We start from the raw sequence: 18,146 nt of genomic DNA on the forward strand, positions 1-18,146 counted from the left end.
CATCACACAAGAATCGGAACTAGGACTTAATATTTGTGCTGCTGTTGACCACTAACACCACATGATGGCCCCAACACACAAGCAAATTTAGGTTGAAACATGTGCAGTCTACACAGGTAGATTATTAAATCCACTTTAGGACCATTCAAAACTGTGCAGAAATCTGTTCTCAAGTAACCTTGTTATTATCTAGCACCTGTTCTTTCTCTTTGGATGTTTGTGCATAATTGTTTTCTTGGACTGCAGCTGAGATATGAGTCAACTCATGACTTATAGAGATAAGATCCACAGACTGTGAGAGTCACATGTATGAAACACAGTTGTCCACTGTGATGTTCTGGGTGAGTTGTTGGGCAATTGGGGCAAAGTAGACTACAACCTATATGTGATGTATGCCATGCTTTTTGTTGCTGCTTAAAGGACCACTTCACTTTTCAACCTATCTTCATATAATAGGTCCTCACTAATAATCATGAAAAACTGGCACGACTTTTTTTCTACTCAGTCTGTGTCTCATAGGACGGCTGTGGGCAGTTAAGAAAAAAGTTTTTTTTAAACAAGATTATTTTACAAAAATATTTCGATTTTCATTATCGTGAGAACGCATTGCAACTTTTCAGGACTGGAAAGCCTACAGTTTCTATTAGCTTCCCCATCGATGATGTCACTGGAAGACGGTTTCTGAACTGCCCACAGCCCTCCTATGAGACACAGACAGAGTAGAAAAAATTGCACAATTTTTTCATGATTATTAGTGAGGAGCTGAGGACCTATTATATGAAGATAGGTTGAAAAGTGGTGAAGTGGTCCTTTAATGTAAATCGCTCTGGATTAAGAGCGTCTGCTAAATGCCTAAATTGTAATTGTAAATTGTAGGGTCTCCCTGTCTCCACAAAATACATTCTCAGGTCAGAATACCAATACCAAGAGATTACTGGATAGATACAAGATATAAAAATACAGACACAATTGGAACATACATTTGAAGCTGATAAATGGGGTCTCTCTCTACAGAAGTAACAGAACCCACAACTCTAACCCACAATGTAGAAATCCAAATATACTTACATTAGCAAAAGGTATACTCATTATGCAGAATGGACCATTTCACAATATTAGAATTGGATTGTAATAACTATATGAATGTATGTTCATAGCTTTAATGCTGCAGCTGGTAAAGGTGGGGTTTTAATTATTTATGTTAACCATTTAATGTATGTTTATTGTTACTATTCTAAATCTGTGAATAGTAAAGCTTTCAAATAATTGTAGTGGAGTAATATGTATATAATTAAGTGTAGGAGCCGTAATATGTTGCATTCTAATGTGCTATTATTATTGACGTAAGGTATGTCACTTTAATGGGCACTGCCTAGGTAGTGGGCGTGTCACTGGGGCTGGGGCGCTGCCACTCTAGTTTTCATGGCGTTACCTGTCACTTGGGTGTGGAAGTTGGATAGAGAGAGGAGGTGAGCGTGGGCGTTATCGGTATAGCTACTTATACTCAAGTATAGTACTCAGTAAATGAACTCAGTGGTGCTGAGTCACTTAGGGTGAATGTGTATTCATCTTCTATACCGATATGTGGGAGGGAGGATATAGCCTACCTGGGTGTACTGATGAAACTTTAATAGTTATTTAAATGTAAATGTATTTAAATCCCTGGGACCCCAATCTGCACTGTAAAGCCATCAGTGTTTAGTGGAACCAAATTAACCCAAAAGCCATAAGGGTACATTTGGTTCCATTTGTAGCATACTCTACTATTATTACTGAGACTGCTGCTATAGGTCCATTGGGTTTCAAGAATCATTAATTTAGCTGGGGACGGTGGGGACCCCCTCCCACCGCTAATTCAATTAGCGTAAAAGGCCACCTCGGGGGAAGCGTCCTCCGTTTCCTTGACGACCTCTCCTTTAGCCAATCATAGCACACAGGTCCATGTAGGCTATGGGATGGGATCCAAACCCAACCTCCCTCGCTCCCCTCTGAACTGGGTTCTAAACATGTTTTCTAGCTGAAGCCAAGAACCGAAGTTACCGAACTGTATGTTTTAGTATTACTGTATTAGGCTACTGCAAATCTGTCTTTTTTTTCCTTCTATCTCTCAAGTTTCCCCCCCTCTTTTTTCGTGTTTACTGTCAACGGAACTGGAGTCTGGACCGAACAACAGTCTCGTTCCGTCAGGACCGAACAGTCTCGGATCGAAGCTGTCCTCTCCTCCAGGAGATGATGCTGGGTTCGGTTCTGCTGCTGGTGGTCCTGGGACTTCTGGGCGTCTACCTGCTGTGTCTCCACAGTGGCAGGAAAAGGTTTGATTTCAACAAACCGTGCATAATCTGACACCTCGTTGTGTTCCAATTTCCAACTGCGATATCAAACGAGTTGGAAGTTGGATAATCGGCGCACATGGTAATCAATCTGCAGTGCGTTAAAGCGTTGTTTTAGCAAATAGCAACAATATTATTTGCAATATCAACAGTTACATTTGTTACCACGTACGGTGTGCTTCATATTTTAAGTTGGTTAATAAAATGCGTTATAATGTATTATTTAGCCTATAAAGAGCCTGAGGTGTAATCAATACCAGTGCGATCAGGTTACTTGCTCGGTGGGTGGTGCATTCACTTCCACACGAAGTTGGCTTTGCTAAAATAGGAGAAAACACAGACGCGCGCGCGCGCGCGCACACACACACACACACACACACACACACACACACACACACACACACACACACACACACACACACACACACACACACACACACACAAACTCATAGTAAATGTGAAAGACGTGAATTCATCATCATCAATATATAAATGCATGATGGAAAAAGCAAGAATAACGATATGACAGTGATAAGAAAGCCAGATCATTATTTATAAGTCTATGTGTTTCCATAACCTGCTGTGGGGTGTATACTTTATAGCCAGGGACTTGTTGCTGCATGTTTTACACTTGAAGGATTTCACAAGACATTTCTGAGATGTAGTGTGGAGTGTCGTATCTAGGAATCAATAATTCTATGCAATAACCCATGTTCTTGTGCAAATGTACAGTTTACAAATGTAAACTGTTGTATTCTGCCTGTCTTAATTATCTGCAGTCACTCTGTCTGCAGTCACCAAAGTGTGTGTGAGAGAAATTAATTTTTGAGGGGTGCTAGCCCCCTCCTATGCCCAGCTTTTCATGTTTGTGTAAACACAAAGATTGAAGACCAAAAAAGATAAACAACAAAAAAAGTATTGTAACCCTAACCTGCCGTTCTTTTCTACTTTCTGATTCTTTGTTTGGCCCGAAAAATTATGTTTGTTGTCATGATTTGTCACGACAAGAGTTGGCTTTGTCCGCGGCGTAAACGTCTTTAAATAAATACTTTCTGAAAAGTCTATGAGGAAAATGAACAGGGATTTCTTTTCCGGGTCTCTCGAGGCGGCGGGACTGCGACGCTCTATATAGGCCCTCAAAAGGTGAGGACACAAATTGTGATTGGCTGGAATGACATTTGTGATGATTTGATCGGTTGAGCATGGAATGTGATGTATGATGATAAGATAAGAGCGCCCCTCACTTGACACGGGTGTGATTTTAGCCCCTCCTATATACAGCTTTTGTCCTCGCACTCAATATTTGCCATTGACAATGAAAGGAGAAATTGGGTGAAATGTCTGCCAAATATGACGTAAATGTTGTCCCCACACGTCTCATATTGCCATTGACAATGAAAGGAGAAATTGGGTCAAATGTCCACCATCACAAACATCACAAACATTAAATGCCATTAACAATGAAGGGAAAATGAACGTCATATGTAGCTGAGCAAATCGGCTAACCATTCACATAAATTCAGTTGTTCATGAGATGTTGTATGATGATGTATAATGATAAGAGCGCCCCTCACTTCACACGGGTGTGATTTTTGCCCCTCCTATATACAGCTTTAATGTTTGTTTTTCAACGATGCTCGTTTAAGAAAACACTATAGACAATAAAGAGAAATGTAATGTTTGCTGCTGCAACCCTATAGTCAAGTAAAGTAAAGACTTAACATTTTACACGTCGCAACAGCTTCTTCTGATTAGGAGCATTTGTAAGCGATTACACATTGTGCCGTGTGTGTGTGTGTGTGTGTGTGTGTGTGTGTGTGTGTGTGTGTGTGTGTGCCTGTTTGTATTTAGTTACTCAGCCAGCTAACCTCATCTTCATAACATCCACTTTTAAACCTCTCTCTCTCTCACACACACACACACACACACACACACACACACACACACACACACACACACAGGAAGGTTGTTAGCAGCTCCCAGTGTCCCACTGCTGCTTTGTTTGCTTGAGAACAGTGAACTGCGTGGGCTGCTGGACAAGAAACCACATTCCAATCGCACGCACGAGACATGCAGAGTCCTGTAACCGAAAGGTCACAGGGTAAAATTATTTTACATTTATTTGGCAGCGTGCATGCATGACACTCTCTGATATTGCCCCCATCCAATAACATGGTTCATTGATTGATACTTGTCTTGAACCAAACTTGTTGTTCTTCTTGTTATCTCTGTGCATGCTGAAAAATAAAATCTATATTATTTTCATTCATATATTAATATACAACGGAAGTCTGTGGGAGTGCCCTAACTGTCTCTCTCAGTATCGGCTAAAAGTGTTGAAAAACTTCTCTCACTGAGGACGACCTAGAGAGAGTAGTATATTTGGTGGATCCTGACATGAAGATCTTGAGAATGAATGCAGTACTCTACAGTGTTAGCGGTCATTCTTGGCACTGTTCTAGCAGCTACCTTGCATTTCAATGGTGCCTTTATCCGAAATGCTTTACAATGTGCATTACATTCATCCATTCACACACAGACAGCAGAGGAAGCAGTGGCTCAGGAGTTAGATCAGCCACCATAGGAATCTGAATGCTCTTGGTTGGTTCCTGGGCTACTGCTTAAGGGCCCTTTTCCACCGGGGTTGAAATGGTTCAGTTCTTTTTCCCCCGCCTAATATTGAACCAGTTCAGAGTGTTTCACTGAAAATGAATTGGTTCAGAAGTTCAGAACCCTGAAAGTTGGTTCGTAACTTGAACCAAAAAAATTGCCGCTGGTTTCATGAAAGCACCAAGGTTCCAAGAATTTAGAACGGAACCAAAGTTCTTTTGGTGGAAAAGGGGCCCTATTGAAGTGTCCTTGAGCAAGACACAGCGTCAGCGAGACACAATAACCCCTAAATGCTCCTGTGTTGGTGTTTCCTTTGCCGTGAATGGGTGAATGTAAAGCGCTTTGGATAAAGGTGCTATATAAATGCACCATTTACCATTCTTTTAAACAATGCAAGGCATCAACCTGCTCATTGGGTACAGTTAGGGGTTCATGTGTCTTGCTCAAGGACACTTTAACTTTAACCCACAGCTACCATGTCAAGTGGGGGGGTCGCGTGCATTTTCAGAGCATGATTATTTGAATGATGATCAATTGATTGCATTCCGGCTTGGATCAAAGGAACAAAAAATAAGTTACTATAAGTTCTTATTCATCAGTGTCACAATTAGCCATAAAGGTTTTAAAGACACTTTTTTATACTATCATTCAAATCGTAGTGTTTTGCCTAATATTTGGGGGCCACTTTCAATATCCTCGTGGCCCCACAGGTTGAGAATGGCTGTATTAAACAACGTTGAAGTTATATCATACCCTAACCCGTGTGTTGAAATAGAGCTCAGCTCCTCGTCTAGGAGTGGTAGCCTCGTCTAGACTAACAGTAACACGGAAGTGATGCTTGGATTTCTTGGAAGTTGTTGTAACTTGTTGTAAAAAAGTACTTTACTTGAGTATTTGTATTTTTCAATACTTTAGTGTCGTACATGTCATAGATAAATATTGTACTTTTGACCCCACTACATTTCTAGGAAGGGAAAAAGCACATTACAGTATTATGAACCACCTATCTGAAAATAGCAGCTACAAGTTCACAACCCATTGCAATATAATTATTCTTTATAGACGTTTATTTTGAAAATGTCTGTAAAAATTTTGAAGACAGCAATACATTGATATTAAACCCATTCAGGACGAGAACCGCTTTTGGTGTTTTACCCCTTCAGGACAGGACCATATATGGAGGTGTGGGGTGACTAACTAACGGACAGACGGACGGGAGTCGGGAGATGCAGGTTTTCATATACAAATGCGAGCTATATCTTGCATATTGCACACTGGGTTAAAACGACCCAAGTCTTTATGCAGCCTGTCCCCCCTGGCCTGCAAGAGGCGAGGTACTGCTCTTGCGGTCAGTCCACACCTTCAACAGCTTAACTTGGAACAGTGGGAAACACGTTTCTGACAGCAAACGTTTGTAGCAAAAGCCCTCTTGAAATAACCTCCTGCAAGCAGCCTTATCATAATTCTGCTTCTGACGCTGTGGAGCGCTGACCAAATGACCGTTGGTGGTCTCTCATCTTTAAAACACAAGAGAGTATTTCTTTTAGACTTGTAGGTCAGTCAATCTAAGCTAAAAAAGGGTGTTCCCCAAAATAAATTGCAATAGTAATTGTTTTTTTTTGGATCCTGAGGGTCACCCAAATAACAAATTGGGAATGAAATGCTTAGTAGTGGATCATGGTAAATTCAGGGGTTATAAGGCAAACATTATGCTTTAAGTAGCATGTGCCGTGTAAAACTGGATTGAACGATTACTATTGCAATTTATTTTGGGTCAAACCTTAGATTGACTGGCCTATTGAGGCAGGGACCCTTCCTTAGCCTCCTTCAGCAGCACATCCAGTGGGCCTCGTCCTGCAGGGCCACACAGAAGCTTGAAAGGGGAGAATCCTGTCGAAGCTTGCGTACCCATAGAGTCTATAGGCAAACTAATCCCAGTCTGCCACAAACCTTCTGAGCATGGATTTAAGAGCCGGCTATCGATGGCAAGGGCTTGTTTTCTCTTCCTTCGTTCCCAGCAACTTGAAGGTCTCTCTACACAGTTTTGAGGTGCAATGTGTACCTTTGAGGAATCCCAACCCACCCCACACCAAACATCTGGATCAGATTGTTGGAACTCCTTCGTGGGAAGGCCTGAGGGTGCATTGTAGCAGAGAACAATAGAGGAGCTGGGGCTGAAATGTCCAAATGGCAGAGCACATCATTCTTTTTATATTTCTAGACAGATTTACAGGAATGTCTCATATTAAATGTTAACTAGGACTATACTTGTTCTAGAGAATAAGAGCACAATCATGCAATCCAGTAGTAGAATTAATGGTTATCAAAGTCAGTTTCCATAGGCATTTGCTTGATTGTCAAGATTGTCAGCACTCTGGACGGACCACTCGTTGTGTCTGCATGTCTGTGCAATTGGGCTCGGTGAGTGGACATGTGTGCGAATGGCCAGGTTTGGTTTCGATGTAAGGGCTCGCCTTGATACACTTTGTTGCGCATGGTGAGGCACAACTAAAATACACAATCTACAAGCTCTCAGCGCGTCACAGAAAGGCAAAGAAAAAGGCAATTCTCTTGAACGCTGCATTTGGGCATGGAGAGGGGGCATTTCCGTTTCTCTCAACTATCGTAAATGCTTCATTCATGGTCTGGAGAGGGTAAAAGGGCAGGGGCTTGATCCCCTTTGATGTTTATGTTTGCACTGCACACGCCTGCTTTCTTGCACCAGTAAGATGCCCTGAGGGTATTCTTTTTAGTCGACTAAAACTAGTCATATTCATTTTATTCAAATGAATATGACATGATAAACTAACACAAAAAAATCTACTTGCAAAAACAGTGTTTCAGTGGCACAGGCTCCTAACCTTCAATGGCTTGAGAGACTCAGTGCTTTTAAAGTGTGAGGCTGAGCAATCCCCTCCTCATTGTTCCATCGACTCCATTTGTATAGACCAATCCATTTGGTTCCTAACTATCAATCATTTAGATGGGGACCCCTTGGGGTTCACCAGACCTCACTGCTGCTGTAGAGTAACTACAGCTTAACCCTCTGGAGTATTTTCCACACGCTGCAGTAGTCCCTACCTACCCTGTTTACATGCCCGGTATTTTCTGTTTGCTGATGGGTTTTTAGTTATTGTTTGGACCCAATTTTTTATACAAGAGAATACAGTGTACAGACTGGATGTGACCTCATCTCACACTGTGACCTCGTTTGATACAAATACGTTATTTTCTAGGTTTCCCATGATTCACTGCAGCTCTCTCATAAAGAAACTGTGACTTGGCAGGGTGACGATCTCAGGGGGGTCACAGGAATGTGTGTAACCCCCTGCAGACCCCCTGCCTTGTCTGTGTAGAGGTTGTGTCAGTGGTGGGAGAAGCACTCTGATAACTTACTTCAGTAAGAGGTAGCAATACCACAATGTAGAAATACTCTGTTACGAGTACAAGTACTGTATTCGATTGAGTATACTATTATGTACAATAGTATTGGCATCAAAATATAGTTAAAGTGCCAAAACTAAAATGCTTGTGTGTTGTGAGCTTGTAGATCTGCTATTTTTTTTATTGGCAAAGTATAAAGTTGGGCTTATTTGGTTATGTTTTTCAATAATCTAAATCTATATATTGTAGTGGTGTAAAAACTGCCTCTGAGATCATGAGATGTAGTGGAGTAGAAGTGTATTGAAAACCGGACATATGTAAAGTAAAAGTACCTCACATAAGTACTTAAGTAAAATTGCTTCCACCATTGGTAAGACTGATATGTTTTGTTCTGTTTGTGTCAGGGCTTCTCTGGTTTTGTCTTTGTTGACATGTCAAATAAAACAAATTTCAAAGTAAAGTAAATCCACACTGATTTTTCACCTCTGCATTGACAGAGCTGTGTGCATATGTATTGCTTGTTTTGTGGCAGTTGGTCTATACTGCATGCTGATTATCTTGATTGATTTGAGGCTTTTGAACACTTTTTGACTACTACGCTTTTAACTACACTGTAGTTTTTAATACTGTAGTCACTACAGTATTTCAACCACAGACTACTACTATCAGTTGTAGACTGTAGTTGTACTGGTCAGCTCCCAATACACCAGTAACAGACTGTAACTCTCATTACATATTGGTAAAACAGAATCCATTATTTTTGGGTCTAACCACTCCCTTAGTAGGGTAAATAATTTTAGTGTCAGAATTGACGACATTATAATTGCTAGTAAAGTAGAGATTACATATCTGGGCTGTATCCTGGACAACAAGCTGACAAGTGAAGGCATGGCAACAAGGGCGATCAAAAAAGTAAATCAAAGGACAAGATTCTTGGGGAGAATCTCCTCCTTTGTTAACAAGAGGGCTCTCAGGACATTAGCTGGAGCTCTTATTCAGCCCATATTTGACTACGCCTTTACCTCCTCGTTCTCGAACATCTCAATGTCACAAAAAATTAAGCTTCAAACCTCCCAGAACAAACTAATCCAACCCATGCACTTTATGCAACGCATTTTGATGGCAGGATGGCTCCGGGTAGAAGACAGAGTCAAGCAGTTGAAAATGGGGCTGACATTCAAAATTGTAAATTCCTTCAAAACAAACAAATCACTGGCTTCCTTTAAAACCGGTCTGAAAAATCACCTATCAATGTCAGCGGGTCAAAAGGAGAGAAGATGACTGCCCAACCTCCCTATACCCTCCTCTGAGTGATTTTTTTGTATTTAGATTTTTTTGTACACCTGTAAATAGTTTTCATGTTTTTTAGGTATCTCGATTACTGTCATCATTGTGTTGTGAATGAATGCATGGGACCCGAATGGAAACAAGACCGCAAGGTCTTTTTTCGGTGCTATTCTTTTGGATAAATGTGCTTTGACTGTACCATATACTGTTTTGCATTTGTTATTGTCTAAAATAAAATAAAAAATAATCAAGACTGTGGTTCTACTGGTCAGCTCCCAGTGTATAAGTAAGTGCATGCTATACAGGTCAAACTGTGATTCTTTCTCACACATTTGAAATGACCTTTTATGTTTCTTCTGCAGGAAGGATGGCGAGCCTCCACTGATAAAAGGTTTGATTCCCGTCCTTGGCAAGGCAGTGGAGTTCGGCAGAGATACTCTTGGGTTTCTAACAGACCTGAAGAACAAACATGGAGATGTCTTCACAGTTCAGATAGCAGGTAGCAGTTTACCTGGCTGACAGTACTGACAATACTCACACACTGGCACACCTAAATCTAACACACTCATGGCTGTGGGGAAAAGAGGGAAAGTAATAGAATCTTGGATTGTCAGGTCAGTTCTTGAAAATGACATCACTTTGACAAAGACAATCACCTCTGAATGTCATATAGACAATGGCAGTGTTGAGATGGAGGAATGCTTCAGATATCTCAGTATCAGCCTGGACAGAAAAGTCACACACCATTAACACACTTATACTTATGTCATCCACAATCTCACAACACTTACAAAACTACAATCTAACCAATATGTAACTCTACTGCACCCCCTGCTGCTTAATCATGGTAACTGCTTCAAGTGAGAACAAGAATAAACAGCTGTCGCACATATTCCCTGATCTTTAGACAGTTCTTTATCGATCCTTGTGGGGACATTCAGGTGTCATAACATTACTACAATAGGCATGGCAAAATGAAACAAAACAAACAAACACAATTTTAAAATCAGGACAAATTCAGATAGAGCGCAACAGTAGAGAGATACATTAAAGAACTGCCATGTGCACTTGGCCTGACCGAGTTAGTGTAATGTCCAGTAACTATTAATACATACATATAGATATTGTAAATAGAGGTGTAAGTATACAATATTTCAGCAGTAATATGAACATAGGCTACATATTTTATACTTTACCGACTCGAACTGAACTCTACCACTGTGTTACTTTTCTGCAATAGACTGTATGCGCATGCACAAAGTGAGTGTCAAATTGAGCTGCAAAGTGAGTATAATGTTGTTTAATGCAATCCGATAAGACTTTTCTGTTTGGGCTGTCAAGGCCAGGAAGTAGTTTTTGGCCACTCAGTAGATACTCAGTTCTGAGTATGATGATGATGTCACGCGCATAGCCTCTATACAGATAATACTAAAAAATATAACTATCTCTCTCTCTCTCCAGGTAAATACATGACCTTCATAATGAACCCTCTCCTCTTCCCGTCCATTATCAAACATGGCCGCCAGCTGGACTTCCACGAGTTCACGGACCAGGTGGCCCCGCCCACGTTCGGCTACCCACCCGTGCTGAGCGGCCGCTTCCCGGGCATGGATGACCGCATTCAGCGCTCACAGCGCCTCCTGCAGGGTGATGGCCTCACTGCACTGACGGAGAGCATGATGGGACACCTCATGCACATCTTTAGACAGGACCACCTGGGGGTGGAGCGAGGAGGTAGGCCTGGCGCCATTTTTACGTCATCAACTGATCGCGATTACTTACGGATGATAGCAATTCGTTTTGCAAAGTTGAAAGAATGGTTTCCGTTCATCTTTATACAACAGTGACATTTTATATTCCATGTTGTTGTCAACACACTTTTAACTTCTTCTGCAGAAAATAGCAGATCGGCTACTTTCAGTGAACAGATTTAATGTAGAGCAAAAACAGAAAATTCACAATTTTATAGAGCCCTAATCATCAACCTAATCATTATCCAACACTGTCATGTTGGATAACAGTGCCCCCTGGAGGCTGGAAAAGGTGCAGCCTGTACGAGTTCTGCAGCACGTTGATGTTTGAGGCGACGTTCCTCACGCTGTACGGCCGCCCGGCGGACTCCCGGCGCCACGACGGGATGAGTGCTCTCAGAAACGACTTCCTCAAGTTCGACAACATGTTCCCTCTGCTCATCGCACGCGTTCCCATCTGGATGATGTGGGGCACCAAAGCTGTCAGGTATACGGATAGGAACAGGGTACTATATGCACAGCAGCCATATTGGAAAGAAAGTGGTCCTCTTCCTTACTTCCTTCACAGGTCTGACCAATTATACTAATTATGGCTCTGTTCCATTTAGTGTAGCACAGTGGTTCTCAAACTTCAAATTTCAATGACCCCTATATGAGAGAGTCTCATAGCTCATGAACCGTTTGACCGTCAGCAATGAAACCTCGACACACATATGCGTCTCCTCATGCCGAACAAGTGTCGTGCTCTTACTTTTGACCTCTGACCTCTAGATCACCCGCCATTTTATTTATTTTTAAATATTTTGTCCCTAATACATACATGCAGTGTCATATGCTTTTGCAACTTTACAGTATGGTAGAGGGTCATGCCAAATAGAACTGAAACCAGCCTTAAAAAAACATTAACAGCAAATACATAGTAATGAATAATGGACCAGGGGCACGGTGGCACAGTTGGTAGTGCTGTCGCCTCACAGCTAGAAGGTCCTGGCTTCGATTCCCGCTGGGGACGCTGTGGGCACCGGCGGCGTGTTCCCTCCTCCGCGTCATCAGTGCCCATACCCGAGGCGGGGGTTGGCGATAGGGCCTTTCTGTGTGGAGTTTGCATGTTCTCCCTGTGTCCCCTAGGGTAGATACCCTCACAAAAACATGCCGTAATCCTGGTCTCTAAAACTACCTCCCCTTGGCCAGCTGGGGCGCCTGATGGAGGGGAAAGGAACTGGTCGGAATAATGTGTCCCTTCCACATGCTATGTCCGGCCGGGGAAATTCCCCTCTGTCAGGTGAAAAGAAGCAGCTTGGACTCCTCATGCATAGAAGGAGGCATGAGGTCAGTCCGCTGCCCCCCCAGGTTGGCAGAGGAAGTGTAGCGCCCAGGATTACATTAGATAATTGGCACTGGGTGAAAAGAAAACTGGGTTACAAAATCGTGGGATAAAAATTTAATAATGAATAATGGACCAGGACCCAAATAATTGTCATCACAAACACTGAATGATTCTGCTGTTAACAATAGAACGATGTCATGTAGACCACATGGTCTAGTGGTTAAGATGTTGGACTTTCACGCGTTGTTATTATTATTTTATTATTATTATTATTGTGCAGGGATAAGCTGATCAGGTACTTCCTGCCTCAGAGAATGTGTCATTGGTCCAACACGTCTCAGTTCATCCGCTGCAGAGCAGAGATGTTTGAGCAGTACGACTCCCTGGGAGACGTCGACAAAGCAGGTAACAACAACATCGCACACTGACCCATTACACTTCTTTGGGGGTCGATGGTACAGAGTCCTACAGATCTGCGATCTGTGAAAATAGCGTTTGGTTCGTTTTCACAAACAAGTGTCACTGTTGCGCAGCCTAACACACACACACACACACACATATTAACAGTATGATTTTGGGTGTGACAGTACAGTACAGTACAGTACAGTAGAGGGACCCTCTGGGGACCCCCACACAGTAACTCTGTCATTTCTCAACTGTTTCGGACTCTGGGTATACGGTTGAGAATACGGTTTTAATTAGCCATGCGTCCGGTGCTAGACACGTATCAATACGTTTCGAGCACTTTTTTTATTGGATACTTTCAATTGCCTTTCTACACACCCGGACAATATATCAAGCAGCCCAGAAATATCCCACAACCTTCCGGTCACTTGATACATTTAAAAAAAAAAAGCCTCTCCCCCTCCCTTCCTGAAAACAGGACAGGAGGGGTGCATTGTCATTTGTCACGTAATGGCGGCTCGGAGGCTCCCATGCGAGCGTATACAACAGAATCACTGCATAACAAACCGATCGGCTCGTATCCACCACTCAGTTCACACGGGTGTGATTTTTTGTCCAATGTGCAGCGCATCACTTTGCCATCCTGTGGGCGGCTGTAGGGAACACGGTACCGGCTACGTTCTGGACCATGTACTACCTGGTGGGCCACCCAGAGGCCCTGCGGGCGGTCCGACAAGAGGTCCTGAACGTCCTGCAGCTGTCTGAAACAGAGGACATCACGCACAGAGACATTACTCTGACCAAAGAGCAGCTGGACCACTTACCATACATGGGTAGGTTTGACTACATGGTAGTCCTTTAAAACAATGGTTCCTAAACATTTTCACGCCAAGGACCCTCACATTAATATGCATTGTTTTGTCCGCAGAGCCCCAACCGATATACAAGATATACAAGCTTGCTAGCCTTTTTTTCTTCCAATCCACAGACCAGCTGTGTGATATAAGGTTTTATATATAGCACCTATCTACCTAGTAAAATCCTCAGTGGTCTGTGAGGATTACAAATGGACCCTTACGGGTCCATTCGATTTGTACACCCTCAGTACACCGGTCCATGACCATGGCATGAACCCAGCAGTTCCTGAAATGGGCTCTTTGTCCTGACCTGTCAAGAGCACTGAAAGAAATGTCACCTCAAGCCCAAAAGAAGCAGATATGAGCCTCGAGAACCACTGGGACGTGTTTTTCACTTTTTTTAAGCCCTGTTGAGCTCTTTCACTGCTGCAAATAAGACCATTCTTTCCATGTGTGAAAGGAGCACAGTCAGTGACAGCATCCTGGCACAGGACATGCAAGAACAAGAGGGAGGGGCTATTTGGAGACAACATCTTATTAACACCTTTAAACTCAGTGTCGCTATTTTAGGCATGTTTTTATTGGAAATTGAAGGGGGATGACGCAATCAATGGAAATGTACTGTCTGGAAATGCATTTATTTACATTTTTGTTTTTTTATAATTATGTTTTGGAGCGATGCTCTAGTGGTTATTTGTTTCGAAGTCGAACAGCATTCCGGGAAACAGCAGACCATGGTAGGTTAACAGCTTCCTAGATCCCGCAGGATCAAGGACAGTTTTTTCAAACGCACAAAAGAGGTCACACACAACTTCAAGGTGTCCTGGATCACACTCAGCCCTCAGCAGCAGCCAACAGGAAGCTCTGTAGTGTTAGTGCCCTGCAGTCCAAGAGGAAGTGCAGTGATTTGAACACCCTGCTGTCTATCGACTATTCAAGAGGAGAAAAAGGATGAGCGTGGAGAGGCCGACCTCACGGCCAGCATACGGTGACCCTTGACCTCCCAGTCACTTACTGCTATTCAGCCAGATGACAGAACTCAATGCGGAGGAGGATCTAGTGAACTTTGTGAAAGCACATGATGAACAAAACACTGCCTTACCCGTGTTTGTTTTTGTGCATAGTTCCCATCGTGTTATTTTACCAAGAAAACAAAGAAATGGAAGAAGAGATGGGTGTTATCAGCCATTTGCCGTTCTTTTTACTCGTTGTACTCCTGTGTCAATAATATATTCAATCAATCGTAACTATGCATTTTTGTCAATACAAACCCGATCAATCAACGTTTAAAAAAGGGGTAAAAAGTGGTATTAAAGAGTAAGGATATTGTATTGAATGTTCACAGACAGCTCCATCAACGAAAGCCTTCGTCTGTCGTCGTCGTCCATGAACATCCGCGTGGCCCAGGAGGACTTCCAGCTGACGCTGGAGGCGGAGCGCTCAGTGGCCGTGAGGAAGGGCGACTTCATCGCTCTGTACCCCCAGATCATGCACATGGACCCTGGCATCTACCAGGACCCTGAGGTACCCCTAACCCCCCTAATCCTAACCCTTAAACCTAATATAACCGCCACCCTAACCCAATGGGTTCGTAATTTCGCGGCCGGGGCTCCAAGGAGTCTCCAGATGATTATTACTTAATGTGCAAATTGTTTTCTCACTCGACAGTAAACAAACCAACATACAATACAAGGGATATATCGGAGTCAAAGCTCAAAACGCCTCACACTGTGATGCGTTTTGTCCCTCTGGAGTGTGGAGATATAGTGGCCCTCTCCTATCTCCTCACACTGTGATGCGTTTTGTCCCTCTGGAGTGTGGAGATATAGTGGCCCTCTCCTATCTCCTCACACTGTGATGCGTTTTGTCCCTCTGGAGTGTGGAGATATAGTGGCCCTCTCCTATCTCCTCACACTGTGATGAGTTTTGTCCCTCTGGAGTGTGGAGATATAGTGGCCCTCTCCTATCTCCTCACACTGTGATGCGTTTTGTCCCTCTGGAGTGTGGAGATATAGTGGCCCTCTCCTATCTCCTCACACTGTGATGCGTTTTGTCCCTCTGGAGTGTGGAGATATAGTGGCCCTCTCCTATCTCCTCACACTGTGATGCGTTTTGTCCCTCTGGAGTGTGGAGATATAGTGGCCCTCTCCTATCTCCTCACACTGTGATGCGTTTTGTCCCTCTGGAGTGTGGAGATATAGTGGCCCTCTCCTATCTCCTCACACTGTGATGCGTTTTGTCCCTCTGGAGTGTGGAGATATAGTGGCCCTCTCCTATCTCCTCACACTGTGATGCGTTTTGTCCCTCTGGAGTGTGGAGATATAGTGGCCCTCTCCTATCTCCTCACACTGTGATGCGTTTTGTCCCTCTGGAGTGTGGAGATATAGTGGCCCTCTCCTATCTCCTCACACTGTGATGCGTTTTGTCCCTCTGGAGTGTGGAGATATAGTGGCCCTCTCCTATCTCCTCACACTGTGATGCGTTTTGTCCCTCTGGAGTGTGGAGATATAGTGGCCCTCTCCTATCTCCTCACACTGTGATGCGTTTTGTCCCTCTGGAGTGTGGAGATATAGTGGCCCTCTCCTATCTCCTCACACTGTGATGCGTTTTGTCCCTCTGGAGTGTGGAGATATAGTGGCCCTCTCCTATCTCCTCACACTGTGATGTGTTTTGTCCCTCTGGAGTGTGGAGATATAGTGGCCCTCTCCTATCTCCTCCATCAAAGTTGCCTTGCAGTGCGAGGCGTTGTGAGCTTGTATAGTTCGGCTATTTTCTGAATATTTATCTGTGGAACCTATTCAAACTAAATGTAATGGTTACAACTATAGTGCTCGTCGGGGTGGGGGATGCCCAGTTCAAATTTATTCTTTCGGGGGTCGTGGCCTGAAAAGTTGGGGAACCCTTTTCAGGCCACCAAATCTTTAAAAAAGCATCAAAATCAGTTGAACCACATACATTTAAACACTTAACCCAGTTAGACCTGAGACCGATTAAAACAAAAAAAAAAGGCTTCTAAAAACAGTTTTCTGATAAACCTATGTTTCTATGTCAGTGGTGGTGCTCAAAGTTTTTCACATCAAGGACCCTCAGAATTATCTGCATTTGGCCGCGGACCCCCATCTGACAATATGTAGTTCCAGGGACCCCCCAAAAACAGTTAAAAACTTTCACTGAAAGAATATATATTCAAAGATTTGTGCCATATTTTCACGATTGTTCAATAGCTTAAAACACCAAAATAGGTTCCCGTCCTGAATGGATTAATATAACAAAATAATTATATGTATATAACTTACAACACACCCCCTTTAATTGGTTAAACATTGATTTTGGTTGTTCGCAGGTGTTCCGCTACGACCGCTTCATCGAGGCAGGAAGTGAGAAGACGGACTTCTTCAAGGAGGGACAGAGGTTAAAGTATTACCGCATGCCGTTCGGCTCGGGCTCCACCATGTGTCCTGGACGATACTTCGCCCTCAACGAGATCAAACAGTTCGTGGCACTCACGCTCATCTACTTCGACCTCCAGCTGCTTGCAGGTCAGAGCAAGGCCACGCTGGACTACAGCAGGGCGGGGCTGGGCATCCTGCTGCCGACCAAAGACGTTAAGTTCCGCTACAGGCAGCGGAACGTCTGATTGGACCAGACCAGTTCCGCTACAGGCAGCGCAATGCCTGATTGGACGAGACTGAGGGTTGAAGGGTGGATGGATGGATGGATGGATGGCTGGGGCTCTCTCTTGCATTTTACATGACGATTAATTGTCATACAAATAATTGTGATTAACTAATTCGTTTTGCCATTGAACATTGGGACATATACATACTGTACGCCGTAAGGTGTGATGAACAAAAATAACACAGGGCAGATATGACAAATATTTAGTCATTTTATATGTTAAAGGAAAAGCTGAAATACCCAATATGCTATTTCCATAACTTTTTAAATCTTTTTTCAACATGGAAAGGATTATGAGGATTGTGAAAAATAATTGCAATTATCTAAAATAATTGCAATTAGGCGATTATGTACTTGTGACAGGCTGTTGGATGGATGGATGGATGGATGGATGAACTGCTGGACAGATGAACGGACTGAGGATTTATTTTTTAGAATTATCCAATAAATTCTTACTTTCTCATATTTCTATTAGTTTTTTTTTTTTTTTTTTTTTAAGTAAAAGATCGATACAAAG

General features: G+C 43.0%; 1 protein-coding gene across 1 annotated transcript; it reads left to right on the forward strand.

Moving 5' to 3' along the window:
• The first annotated feature begins 2,017 nt into the window (after positions 1-2,017).
• Positions 2,018-18,094, forward strand: cyp7b1 (cytochrome P450, family 7, subfamily B, polypeptide 1). The gene is made up of 8 exons (XM_080779299.1): positions 2,018-2,312; positions 9,974-10,110; positions 11,073-11,345; positions 11,633-11,849; positions 12,970-13,094; positions 13,721-13,927; positions 15,297-15,475; positions 17,295-18,094. Exons 1-8 carry the CDS (start codon positions 2,230-2,232, stop codon positions 17,586-17,588), a joined length of 1,515 nt encoding a protein of 504 aa, XP_080635425.1. The 5' UTR covers positions 2,018-2,229; the 3' UTR covers positions 17,589-18,094.
• The last annotated feature ends 52 nt before the right edge of the window (positions 18,095-18,146 follow it).

This window comes from Protomyctophum bolini (assembly GCF_963924005.1).
Source record: "Protomyctophum bolini genome assembly, chromosome: 12".
NCBI lineage: Eukaryota > Metazoa > Chordata > Actinopteri > Myctophiformes > Myctophidae > Protomyctophum > Protomyctophum bolini.

Excerpts from the sequence above, each read along its gene's own strand:
- cyp7b1 (XM_080779299.1), top strand. The coding sequence starts at position 2,230 with ATGATGCTGGGTTCGGTTCTGCTGCTGGTGGTCCTGGGACTTCTGGGC. Across the intron at positions 11,346-11,632 it reads CCTGGGGGTGGAGCGAGGAG|TGCCCCCTGGAGGCTGGAAA; the intron begins GTAGGCCTGGCG and ends GTTGGATAACAG. Across the intron at positions 13,928-15,296 it reads GGACCACTTACCATACATGG|ACAGCTCCATCAACGAAAGC; the intron begins GTAGGTTTGACT and ends GAATGTTCACAG.